General features: G+C 53.2%; 2 protein-coding genes across 2 annotated transcripts; one reads left to right on the top strand and one right to left on the bottom strand.

Annotated features, from left to right (window-relative positions):
- Nucleotides 1-4,485: 4,485 nt before the first annotated feature.
- Nucleotides 4,486-7,201, top strand: BGZ61DRAFT_365309 (uncharacterized protein; the record flags this gene model as incomplete). Its single annotated transcript, XM_046241597.1, has 2 exons — nt 4,486-5,490; nt 5,537-7,201. 2 exons carry the CDS (start codon nt 4,486-4,488, stop codon nt 7,199-7,201), a joined length of 2,670 nt encoding a protein of 889 aa, XP_046097900.1.
- Nucleotides 7,202-7,286: 85 nt separating this feature from the next.
- Nucleotides 7,287-8,703, bottom strand: BGZ61DRAFT_558663 (ankyrin repeat-containing domain protein; the record flags this gene model as incomplete). The annotated part of the gene is made up of 2 exons (XM_046255727.1): nt 7,287-7,877; nt 8,001-8,703. The coding sequence occupies 2 exons, from the start codon at nt 8,701-8,703 to the stop codon at nt 7,372-7,374; spliced, it is 1,209 nt and encodes a 402-aa protein (XP_046097899.1). The 3' UTR covers nt 7,287-7,371.
- Nucleotides 8,704-13,446: the final 4,743 nt, after the last annotated feature.

The following is a 13,446-nucleotide window of genomic DNA, read 5'->3' as shown; positions in this document are numbered from 1 at the left end:
GGTTCTCCACCCTTCCTTCAGACCCAGCATCAACTGTCCGTCACCACTCACCTTGATGAATGGAGTCGACTCTCTGGCACCAGAATTGAGCAACATTCCACCCGTACCGAAGGGCCCGCCAGTTGTCGTTTGTTTTGACGGGAGGTGGACCAATCCAAGCTTTCATGGGACCAAGCACAAATTCCAAACTCGCCTTCATGTAAGCTCGTGGACGGTTCACTCCTTCGATGTCAGCACATGTTCCAACCACCAACCATGTGTCATTCATGGACGCTTTCGTCTTGGATTCACAATACGCCGAGATCCGCATCCGTATCATGCACGAGTTCGCCGTCCTCTTGGCCCCCGATTGACGATTGACAATCGCCACAAGTCCCGGTAAATCCGAATGTCATAAGCTTGACTTTTCCGCCGGAGCCAGAAATAAGGCAGCCTTTGGTGTTGAAACCACCAAAGTGCACTCCGAAGCAAGTTCTATAACATTCCTCGTTGCCAGGCCATGTTCAACGGGAAACATAGGCCCCTCAAGTTACGATATTGTCTCAACAACTATGAGGGAAAAACCCTAGCCAAGCACTACGTGTGTTTGTGTGTGTGGGAAGACAAGGCATTATACCCAAAACAATTCACCTAACAACCAAACTGGCGAGAATCAACAACGCCCCGGCTATGGGAGTCCACAACGCACCGTTGGGGATATCACATAGCTCCGGCCGTGGGAGTACACAAACTCTCGGCCAAAGAAATGTGCGGGGGCCGCCGATCGATATGGTCGAACTCGACGGAGCCAGCCACGATAACATAGTCAACCACGGTCCTCTCTGTGGGTGGCGTCGCCACAACATCCGAACCAATACAGCTTCCGTTCGGATGTCTGCGCCGGCGACCAATCACCACGATCGGAAAACATGTGCTCTCACACTGTTTATATATTATCATCGCATTCGGTTCAATGGACGAATGACACCTTAGGGGGAGCTACCACGCTCCCCAAGGATTCCAGGGGGCTTTACAAGAACCTCAACATTGCAGATCCGAACAAGGCTCTTCCATTGGGAGGGTCTGCGGAATCTGAAGAAGACAAGAAGGACAAGGAGTTTGTTGTCGGTTGAGGCGAATCGATGGGCGCCTCGACATGGTCGCTTTGTCGCTCGCGTACCAGGACGGCTTTTACGCCCTCGACTGCGAGAGCCGCACCAGGTGCCCTGCATCTTCTCCTTTGTCGAGAGCTTTGCGAGTACTGCAGATTCCATCGTTGGGCCGACCAATTCGGTGTACCACATACAGATTCATTCACTTGTGTCTACGTCACTCGACCCAGGGACGAGGAGAAGTTTCGCATGATTGGTGACGGGGCGCCTCTACACTACTTCGTCCTCTTCCAGCAACATGTTTTCGAACCTATTGGTGTCTACCATCAACACGGAGAGCCATGGTGTTTTTCAGCACAGCTTCTAGTCTCACGGAATGGCCCGTGGAAGTCAGAGTGGTCCGTGGTGCCAAGGCGATTCATATGAACCTCACGTCATGGAGTTGGGATACTAGGTGAAAACGGACGCGAGAACACCAAGATGTCCACCTCGGGGGAGTTTTGGTGTGGAAATCGAGCCCGTGCTCGGAAAATATGTCGCAACTTCACTATTTTCAAAATGTCCCAACGACGGAAAAATATCACAAGAGGTCACGGAATACCTAGTCTTCCTCCCCAGAATCCAGCTTAAAGTCCGCCCCAAAACGACTTGAAACTGACGCCACGTTTAAGGCTGTTAATCCAATCTGCCCGCCTCGTGTCAGTTTTGTGGTCGAGATCGAGTTGCTGATCGGGGAATTTGTTGGGCAGGACCCCGACTGGCAGATCAATGGAGCCCCATTGCCTCCTCCGTCCAAAAGTAGAGGGGATATTTTTATGAAGGTTTCAACCCTCCTCTAACAGCATGGAATTGACGCCTGTGTTCCAAGCGGCTCGGAGGAACGAGATGTTAGCAAACTGCACATATTCCGAGTGCCTCAGAGGAACTTGACGCAAGTAAACTGCATATATGGGCAGTCACTTCCGATGAGTCAATCGAGGTTTATAATAAGGAAGGGAACGGTTATGCTTGGAAGGGCGTGGGGCTGAAGTCACCAGCTTCATATGCCTTTGACGAGGCATTCAATATGACCAAGGTGGTCATAAGCCTTGTCACTAGCAAGTTCCGTGCATCTACAAGCAGCCAAGAACTATGCCGCGCTTATCTGGGCTGCCGAGCCTAAACTTTCTGTTCTGCATTGTCCCAGCAGAACCATGTGCAACTCGGAAACAGTCCATACCGGATGGACATACAAGCGGCCAGGAACTTTGCCGCGCTTATTTGGGCTGCTGAGCCCAAGCTTTCGGTTCTGCATTGTGTCGGAAATCGGGTCGGTTTACTTAGTCTAGGGGACGCTCAAAAGATCTTGGAGGCAATGGGCCGGGAAGGGATGCTGGATATTAGCGGCGAATGCCCCGGTGGTTCTTAATGAGCGATGGGAGAGGTTCAACCAGGGAGAAAAGTAGAAGTCTAGATGGTAGACTTGGAAAACATCAATAAAAAGAATAGACAACGTCAAGATGACAGATTCCGATCTTCAAAGATGCCCAGTAAGTGGTATAGATGGTACCACCTTCTCACCACCAACCAACCTCCACCAGTATCACCAGTAGCCAAAAAAAAAAAAAAAAAAAAAAGCCAGTGTCGCAAAGATGGCTCAAATGTCGTCTTCTATTGTTGCTTTTTGCGGTTTCAATGGCAAAACCCTCAATTACTTCTGTATCCAACCGCCCAAAATGCTTCGCCTCGGTGTCTCGTGCCGCTCATGTCCCCGAAACCCAACGAAAGGGCTCACCCCCTGCTCCCCAGCCCCGATGCGGTGAATGCGCAGCGGCCAGGGGGATCTGAGGCAGGGAATAAACGTCGGTGTGCCGGGGGTGTGGCCCAGGCCAGCGGCTGCGCAAAACCGCGATGGCGTCTTTTCTCACCTGGAAAGCGACAACGCAGGGAGACGATTTAGTTGGTCGAGGCGGCTGTATTTATTGCGCCGCGTGCTCCCCTTTAGCAAGGTCTGGTCAATTGGATCCGTCTAGAATCCCGTGTCTCAGTTACACATCGCAGTCTACACCTCGTCCATCATTTGCTTGGCTCCGGCAGTCGGCGGACACAGCGCGTGGCAGTCGGGCACGGGAACAAAGCGTGTCCACGTCGAAGTACATGCGGGCTGCAGTCTTTCCACCCGCATCCTTCTTTTCCCTGTTTATTCCTCGTCATTTGCTCTTCTTGCGTATTTGACAATCCCTCGTTGAAGCATCATTTTTGCTCGTCACGTCCCCGTCGCTCGCTCGCTCGCTCGAAATGATGGCCGACGCCGGCGACCCGGCTGGGGGATGTCGGGGATGCGCCAAGATTCGACAGAGTGAGATTGTTCAGCAGGACGGCGTCAAGCCGATAGGTGAGGTTGATTTCCAGTTTTTGATTTATATTTTCCATGGTTCTTGGGCGATGAAGTGAAGTACTCTGTAGCGCTTCCAGAAACGCAATGTGTTCTTGGCTCTGTACCATTCCACGTCCCGGTCTCTTTTTCCCGATCTCGAGGTGGCGTTCTGTGCCGTGTCGCTTTCAGTCAGTGACTCACTTTCGTCAATTGGCACTTCACTTCACGTTCTTGTGTTTTTGCAAGCTGTCGTTTTCCGTGTCGCCAACCCGGAATATTTCGATCATTGATCCGAATTCCTCTCGTGTTTCCCTTCATCGATGCTGGATGCACATGTCCATCGGCTCTTCCCCAACTGCCGCGTGAGCTAGTGCTCTTTTGCCCCAACCAGAAGTGGCTGGTGCCTCAACGAGGCTGAAGCTCCTCTTGGAGCTCTCCCAATGAGGGGCATCCCACCGGAAGAGCTTCCCCTCATTCACACGAGGCTAGGCGCAAGTGTGGCGCACCACCAGTCGACATGGCCAGTTTCCCATCAACTCGGCCGTCTATCGTGCGTGTTCGTTGACGATTGCGCCGTATCTCGCCAAAGTGGCATAATGCGGTTGCAGGGCTGGAACGTCTTGGTCACTGCTTCTTGATCCCTGGAATCCTCACTCCTCCCAAAAGAGAAGGCAACGCACCCCTCGATATCGCGTCATCGTATTGACACCGCCGCTGTCCCCGGCCTCGGCGCATTCGTGACTCGGCTAGGGCCTTCACTTTTGCCTCGACCACCACCGCTGTCGTTGCCGCTGCTGCACCGCGTTTCGTCTCCTACTCTGTAGTAGAGAAGTGTGTATGTCTTTTGGTGCTGTCCGTTTCGGGTGTTCGGTCGTTTCATCCTCGCCTGTCCTCGTCCCTCCTCGTCCCTCCTCGTCTCTGAACCTCCGCAATTCGTGATCGCCACCACAGCATCATCATCCAGGCTGACCAGCACCACCAGCTCTAGTCACCGCCAAGATGCCCTCTCGTGCGGCCTCGCGCGTCGTCTCGCCGACCATGTCGCCCGCTCCCTCGTCACCCATCCTCAGCCCGCTCGAGCTCGCCGACGACTCAGCGACCCTCCCCGATCTCGTCCACAGCCTCAACCATACCAGCACCGTGCTGGCCCTCGCCGTGAGCCCACAGCACGAAACCATCTACGCGGGCACCCAGGACGGCGAGATTGTGGCCTGGTCCCTGGATACATTCCACCAGGTCCACCGCGTCCAAGCCCACAAGCGCAGCGTTCTGTCGCTGTCTCTCTCGCCCGACGCCTCGCTGCTCTTCTCCAGCGCCGGCGACGCCATCGTCAATGTCTGGGACCCGCGAACCCTGACCCGCCTGTACGAGATCTACGGCTCCTACGACGTCGGCGACATCTTCTGCACCGCCTACAGCCCGCAGCACGAGACGCTGTACTTTGGCGCCCAGAACGCAACCATCCAGTGGGCCGGCCTCAAGGACGCCAGCGCCCGCGTCGCGACCGACTCGCAGCAACATCCGGACCGCCGGAACCACCGCTTCTTCGACTCCAAGGCGGCCGGCGGCTCCAGCACGCCCAGGCGCAACGACGACCGCTGGGGCCTCATCCCCAAGGCCCAGACCGTCCTCGAGATGCACCCCGGCTCGGTCCGCAACTTTGCCCACTTCGGATATGTCTACTGCATGCTCGTGGCCAAGGGCCCCACTGTCGAGGTTGAGGCGGACGATGACGTGCTGATATCGGGTGCCGGCGATGGAACCGTCAAAGTGTGGAGTTTGGGCCATGCCAGCGAAGAAGACGACAACGCTGGCGGCATCCAGGAGATCATGACACTAGGAACAGACGACGCCGAATCCGTCCTATCCCTGGCACTCGATGGATCTTTCCTATATGCCGGCAAGCTCGATGGTATCGTCGAGCTATGGGATCTCGATACAGCACAGCGACTGCGGGTCATCAGAGCCCATGACTGCGATATCATGTCGCTCCAAATGAGCTGGGGATATCTCTGGACCGCTGCAAGCAATGGCTGGGCTAGTGTAAGTACTTCACTCCCAGGTCCACTTCCAACTAACATGGCCGTAGAAATACAGCACAGCGCACTACGGCAAGTACCAGCACGTCTCATCAAACAACGTCACGCAAAAGTACCAGTGCCTATCCAGGTGGCAAGCTCACCAGGGCAAGATCCTGTCCTCGGCTGCCACCACTTACAAAAACAAGCAGTTCTACATTACCGGTTCCAACGATGACAACATTTCCATCTGGACTATCAAGGAGGATGCTTGCTCCAAGAAGGAGACGGACCAAAACTCGGAGAATCTGCTGCTCTCGACACTGAGAGATTTCATCTCCTACAAGACCGTCTCCTCGCGGCCCGAGTTTTCCGAGGATTGCCGCAAGGGAGCTACGTTCCTGGGATCTCTATTCAAGCGCCTCGGAGGCCATGTGGAGATGCTCAGCACCGAAAAGCCCCACAACCCGGTCGTGTACGCCAAGTTCTCGGCCAAGAAGGAGGCTGCCGAGACACGGAAGCGGATCCTGTTCTACGGACACTACGATGTGGTGGCAGCCGACAGCAGGAAGGGGAAGTGGTCGTCGGACCCTTTTACCATGCAGGGCACTAACGGATACCTGTATGGTCGAGGCGTCAGCGACAACAAGGGCCCCATCATCGCCGCTCTCTATGCCGTCACGGACTTGATGCAGGCGCAGAAGTTGGAAAATGACATCATCTTTCTGATTGAAGGCGAGGAGGAGTTTGGATCGCTGGGTTTTGAGGAGGCTGTGAAGAATAACAAGGAGCTGATTGGCGATGTGGATTACATCCTGCTGGCCAACAGTTACTGGTTGGACAACGAGGTGCCCTGTCTAACGTATGGTCTTCGAGGTGTCCTTCATACGACTATCTGCGTCGATGCGCCTCGTCCTGATATCCACTCTGGCGTCGACGGTTCGTATATGATGAATGAGCCTCTTTCCGACCTCACGCAGGTCCTGTCCAAGCTCAAGGGTCCTGGCAACAGGGTGCAGATCCCCGGGTTCTACGACGGCATCCTCGCTATCACTCCGGAAGAAGAAGCGCGATACGACGACATTGCGTCGATACTAATCCGCAAGAAGCCCGAGGCCGGCCCTGAAGACAGACTCAAGCAGTCGCTCATGGCACGATGGCGAGAGCCTAATCTGACGCTGCACCGATACAAGGTGTCGGGTCCCGACGGCAGTCTGGTCAGCAGCCATGCCAGCTCGCACATTAGTTTGCGACTGGTGCCTGGACAGGAGGTGGACACTGTCGCAGAGTCGCTCACCAAGTTCCTGCGGGAGGAGTTTGGAGTGCTCGAGTCGCAAAACCGACTGAGCATCTCAATCGACAACAAGGCCGAGCCATGGCTAGGCGACCCCAGCAACGCCATCTTCCGCACTCTGGAGGAGGCCATTCTAGAAGTGTGGGAAGAGCGGTTTCAAGCTTCGGGCACCACGACAGACGAGTCCTCGGAGGATGATTCAGAGGAAGGTCCTAAAGCTCGAGTGCAGCCCAAGGGGGGCAAGCCCCGAAAGCCCCTGTTCATCCGCGAGGGCGGTTCGATCCCGGCGATCCGGTTCTTGGAGAAGGAGTTTGGGGCGCCGGCAGCGCATCTCCCGTGCGGGCAGTCGAGCGACGCGGCGCATTTGGACAATGAGCGGATGTGCTTGATCAACCTGTTGAAGGCGAGGGAGATTTTTGCCAAGGTGTTTTCTCGGCTGTGAGGGGATGAATGGTCCAGTGTCGGCGTACGTTGATGAGGATGGTTGTAAAAGCGAGCAGAAGGATTAGAGGGGGAGAGATACCCGGGTGTTTGACGGCTGAATACAAGCATTATGAGAGAGGTATATTGAAGGGTTCAGGTTTCCTCGCCATCCATCCCCTAACACAGGAACTACATTATAATTTCGTTATCATCTGTCAGTTCGTTTAAGATGCCTGACGAAGGCCCTCCGAAATCGCGAAACCGCCCAGCACTGAAACCCATAGCTAACCCATTGCATGCGTCTTCATGGGCCCTCAATAGACTTGCAATATGGTAACGATGATTTTTCTCGGCAAACTCGATTGCCTTCGAGAAGCCCTTCTCCGGGTCTGGCCTGGCTCCATTGTCGAGGAGAAGCCGAACCATATCAAGTCTCCCATGCTCAGCTGCTCCCTGAATAGCCGTCCTGCCCCCACTTGGCGCTGCCGCCGCATTGACATCGGCTCTGTGAGCAAGCAACATTTTCGCAATCTGGACATCTCCTGAAATCGCAGCGCCTTGTAGAGCCGTGAGGCCGAATGATTCGGCAGGAGGAGCATTGACGTCGGCCTTGTGCTGCAAGAGAAGTGAAACAATCCTCACGCTGGGTTCGTTCCATGTAGTGGCTGCTTGTAGGGCTGTGCGGCCACGATTGCCTCCTGCGCGTGCATTGACGTCTGCGTGGTGTTGAAGTAGGAAGACAACCATATCTTCAGTTTCTTTTTCCTTCTCAGTGTGGTGACCTTGGCTTTCAATGACGGCTTGTAGAGCTGTGAGACCTAGCTTGGTGTCGGAGGCAGGGGCGTTGATGTCGGCATTGTACTTGAGGAGGAGCTCCACCATCTCCATGTTGTGACGGGCGGCCGCAAGTTGAATTGGGGTCACGAATATGTCCGATCCCCAGTCCCGGCCCGTGCGGAAGACTGCTCGCTCCTCAGTCACTGCGCGTTCTTTGAGTACCAATTCCAGGCACTCAAGCTGCGATGCGTGGACGAGGTGATGTAAAACGCCACATGGTCCACCGTCTGTGCGATTGATCAGAGCCCCATGAGCAAGGAGCTTCCTGAATATATGGGTTGAATAGCCAACGTCATACCCATGATATTGTTTTCTACTGAAGGCTTCAGCGGCTGCATCCAAAATGGTGATGTCTGTGTTGTCAACTGGAGGAGCTGCAACCTTCGCCCCGGCTTCAATCAGACAATTCACCACCTGGTAGTATCCACCCAGAACAGCGCCCTGGAGTGCCGTCTGTGGTCCACCATACTTAGAACTTCTGCATTGCTGTCTGTTTTTCTCATGCGCAAAATTGGCGGGCACATTAACATTCGCGCCCCGTTCGAGGAGATGTTGCACAAGGGCAAGATGCCCCTCGCGAGCTGCAGCCTGCAAAGCGTTGCTCACAATTCCATACGCATTGATGTCGGTCCCTATATCGAGCAAACGGTCGCATTTCTCGATGCTTCCGAAATAGGCACTCATCTCTAATGCGACTGGGTTGGCCACGGAGACGTGAAATTGTAATCGGCTTAGAAGCAGGCATTTGTCCCTTATTAGGATCCGCCTGTCTAAATTACGTAAGGGTAGGACTGCGCAGCGCAAGGCACGGGAGAGACCTTCGTTTGTTGTGCTCGCTCCAGCTTTGATCAAGAGATATAAGATGTCTGGCGAAACGTTGTTGCCGCAGATCGCGAGATGAATAGGATGAGTTGAGTCGAAATGGCTTCCCGAATTCTCCTCATACTGCGTTGAGATACCATCGGAGTCGGAGTCCTCTTCGTCGAAGTTGGAGCTCTCTTCGTCGAAGTTGAAGTCCTCTTCATCAGAGTCGGAATCTTGGCCAGTGCCGTTATAGTGCTCCACACGACGATATTCAAGTGCATTTGGGTCTATGCCTCGATGCAGCAACGTTCTCACCGCGCTGACGTTGCCCTGCTTGACCGCGAGCCACAAAGCTGACTCTAGCGCTCCGTGTCGAACATTACCATGCCGCAAGAGGAACCGGGATAATGAATGGTTTCCATTCTCTGCGGCTTTAACTAAAAGAAATGAACGTATGGCAATATCTGAGTCTAATTTTGATTCAGCAAAACTTTGAAGTTGCTCATAGATGGCCGGACAATTCCTTTTAGCATGTTCGAGGATGCTGTGTTGGTCTATTCGGAGGTTGTGAAATAGCTTGCTCCCCGCGTCGAGCAGCAACTGCACCATGTCCACGTTGTTGAGACGTACAGCTTCAACCAAGGGAGTGATTCGGGGATCATTATGTCGCTTGTTGATATTCGCTCCTTTATCGATGAGGTAGCAGACTATTTCGGCTGACCCAACGCGAACTGCAGCGCATAGTGGGGTCATGGGCTTGTGTCTTCTGACACCAATGTAGTTTACAATGGCGCTGTTGGCGGAAACTAGCGTCTTCACCATCTCCAAATTTTCCAACTCTACCATGCGAATGAGTAGACTTCCACCCAAGGACCCCGAAAGAGTCCGCGCATCCGCTGTTCGTATGAGCTGGAAAACTTCGAGTGGATGATTCGTGATGAAATCAACCTCGCGGTAAAGATTTTCTCTTCCCCATAGGTGGTGTGGTGGGAAGAGCAGCCTTTCATTCGAAAGCACACGGAGCACTTCACCGATAAAAGTCCCCGTTTCAGGTGAACCTTTCCGTAAGAAGCCATACAGCCCGTTGACATGACCTTTATCGACAATCCAATAGATGAAATTCAACAGCTGTTCCTCGGAAAGAGATCGGTTCAAGACTAGGCGGCTGACAATGGCGAACATTTGATTCATCGAGTCCTTGTCGTGGCCATCAAAGCGGAGCTCGTCATCTCCTCGGGAGTATGTGAAGACCTTTTCTACCAGGCTTGCCACAGACGTCAGATGCTCGAGCTTTGGGTCCCCACCGATCAGTATCGACGCAAGCCACCCGGGTTCACTCCTCTGAACTCTGCCATGAACTTGGTCCCAAGATGGCCAGGATGGTGAAGTTGTTGGATTACCAGTTTCGAGGAGATTTTCTGTGCGTATTCCAAACATTTCAGATGGGGTTCCTAACCATCTTCGTGAATATTCCAGAGCAATAGCATGTCAAGTGATAGCACATACCTGGCGAGACGATGAGAGGCCGACATGAGTCTTCTAGCCCATGTGTGGTACCAATAATTCTCGAGAAACTTCTTGATACGCTGCAAGTTGTGAGTAAGGGAGAGTCTTCTCTATGGCGTAGAGCAAGCTGCCGAGGTTGGCCTGAAGGCTCCCCCGTCGAAGCGCCTGCAGCCACTCGATCCCGATGAGGCTGCAGTAATGACTCCATGTCGAGATGTTCCACATCAGCAAGGCTAGTGATATGTGAAGAGGAACAATGGGCTGTGCCGAAAAACTCTTCGAATTGAGGCGTGCTCCAGTCCAGCTCGATTCCTTCCATGGAAAAGTCGAGCTCTTGACCGTCCGCGCTCATCCCGAAACCGTTACTGAACATGATACTCGAAGGATCAATGACGGACTCCAGATGCAGGCTTCGAGGTGTGGCGAGCCTCTCTGCGGAATGGGGGACAGCACTGGAACCCTTGCCTGCTCCCTGGGTGCTGTTTTGGGCGCCTGGATTGCGTATTTCAATCCGCTGCCGACCGTGCTTTCTGGCGGTCAAGTCTGAGAGATCACCAATGAGTCAAATTCCGAGTCTCAATAAGACGTCACTCACCGATTCCAGTAGGTATGGCACCTTCCTTCTCTTTGCCATAGCGCCGAAGTGCTCTCGTCACACGTTCTGGATCTTGTCGTCGGCCGTACAGATACACTTCGGAGCCTAGTCCTCTGGCTTCTCTGTTGCAAATTTCCCGAGCAATCCCTCGCCACTCTCGAGCGCTTAAATTCTTGAGGCCGCTGAACATGCCCTTGAACTGCCGGACACTTCCACCTGGTCAGTTTTTCGTTTCTTGCAGAGTCACCAAACATACGTAAAGGCAGTGCCGTGTTGCTCATTGAGGCATTTAATAGTATCCTCAGCGCTTTTCCCCTCGTCGATGCACAGCCTGATCACATCTTCTTCATAATACGCCAGATTTGTGGACATTTTGAACGGATTGCGATGTGCCAGACGCCCGAAAGGCCGGCAGGTCGGATAAAAATCGAATTTGAATGCCAGAACAGAAATAAAGAATCGGCATCTAGCTGGGATGCAGGATTGTAATATCTGTTTCTCAAGAGCGGGAATCTCAAAGCCTTAAATTGCCCAACAGGTTGGCCTTTGAATGTGGCTTGCGGAGCCGGCAATTGGTCGCCTTATTTTCCGACCACGCTCGACAACGCATAGATGCATGCATGAGTGCCTGGAGTTTGGGGCGGGCTTGAAACTTGCACTTCTGCCTAAAGCCGATGACGTGTATTTCTAGTCTTGTGAAACATTAGAAGAGCCGAATTCCACAGCGGCAGTTTTCAGGCAACCTGAACGTATCCTCTTAGCAACTGATTATTGAACCCCATAACATGGAATATAGTAATTATCTCCTTTACATCCTCAGATACTTCTATTATACTGATATCTCTCGAGGGATCGTAGCATCTATCCCCCTAACCCCATCCCATCTACCACCACCATTTGATGGCGGCCCACTCTGTGCTGACTTGTTCTGCCAATTCCGTAATGTTTCTTTCCTGATATCCCGGTTTGTTTGTTAGGATCTTTCTCCCTATGGCTAGAATGCTCATGTGCAGGTTCGAGAGTCTGATGCCACGTCGCCAGATGAACAATCCCGCCATTAATCCTACGACCCTGCAGGCAAGATTTTCTACCGGTCGCAGATCATGCCAATAAATCAGAAAGGCGTTGTAAAGGATAACCAGACCAGAAATAGTACGGGTGAGCGATGTAGCGAGTCCGATACGGTTTCTGATGTTGAAGTGCCAGGGGCTATCAATGCTGAGATAGGACTAGAATTTCTCCACTCTCTAAGGAAACCGCAGTTGCTGTCTGTAATAATCAATATCACATAACTCCAATTAAAATTGAAAGCATACCGGATCTCTTTGAACTCCCTAGACTAGAGTATAAGGACGCTCATTTTTAGTCACGGCACTAAATAGGATAGGTGTGATTTTGAATAGTGGGATGATTGGGTGGAAATTTTAGTGCTACCTAGCAAGTTTAGTCTCTCAGTGGGTCACGTGCGAGTGCACGTTGAATCTCATTACCTTAAATCATAATTTAGTGTTGACCCGGGAGTTTCGGTATTCCCGATGACGTGCGGTAAGAGTCGGAGAGATCGACATGGATCAAGAACTTCCCGAGATGTGATATCTGTGTTCTAAAGATGGAATGCTCAAAGTGAGGTAAGATGATGGAACGATGAAGCCCTCATCGCGCCACTCGACAGTGTAGGGTAGCTGAAGAACCAGGGCGACAAAACGGTGGGGCAGCACAGCAGGGTCACAGCTCTAGCCTTATAGGGCAGGCAGGCCCAAGACCAAGCAACAGCTGCAGGGCGGCTATGGCGATCGCCCCGGAACGCTATAATTAGCGTCCCTCTGGGCTCCGTCGGTGCTGCGCCGCCCTGGGGCTGAGCGGGCTTTTGGCGATCCCTTTGTGTGTCTGGGTTCCGCCTTTGCCGTCTAGGGCGTCCACTTGGTCAGTGTTGGGTGTTGTTCAGGAGGAGCTGGTCGCACTGGCATGTATACACCTCTACCTGCAACAACCCAGATGGCCTAGACCTAGACCTGTTTAGGATTACGTTCCTCCCTTTTGAGGCGCAAGCTGATCGACCGTGGTGCCTTGGCTGGTGGTGATGTTGGTGGTGCTCCTCTGCTGACAGGATCAGAATGGATGACGGCTGAATGGACGTCGATGGAGCCTCACCTGAAATTAATAAGACGGTTTAACTGGCGGCCTTCAACCCCCCTTCAGCCACCATTTTCCCTCTCCTCGTCCCCCTGTGTTGTCTCCCTTTTTTGCTCGCTGGAAAAATCCCCTCAACAGATCCTCTCGAGGCTGAATTGTCTCTCGTTCGTTTCATCGCTCGCTTGCTCCCCCCCCGCGCCAACTGCTTTCGGACAACGCGCATTCGGAGCTGAGGTGGCTGGTTGACGGCTGAACCAATTCTGCATTCTCTCGCTCGTCACTGTCGCTCCCGCCACTGGGTTTCTTGTAACCACGCTCGCAATCGGATCTTTCGCTGTCGATATTGCGAGGTAGCCTTGGGGACTGCAATCGCCATCACTCGCTCGAGC

The sequence above is a fragment of the Ilyonectria robusta genome (assembly GCF_021365365.1).
Source record: "Ilyonectria robusta strain PMI_751 chromosome Unknown BGZ61scaffold_27, whole genome shotgun sequence".
NCBI lineage: Eukaryota > Fungi > Ascomycota > Sordariomycetes > Hypocreales > Nectriaceae > Ilyonectria > Ilyonectria robusta.
Note: the sequence above shows the minus strand (reverse complement) of the source record. Positions and strands in the feature narration are given on the sequence as shown.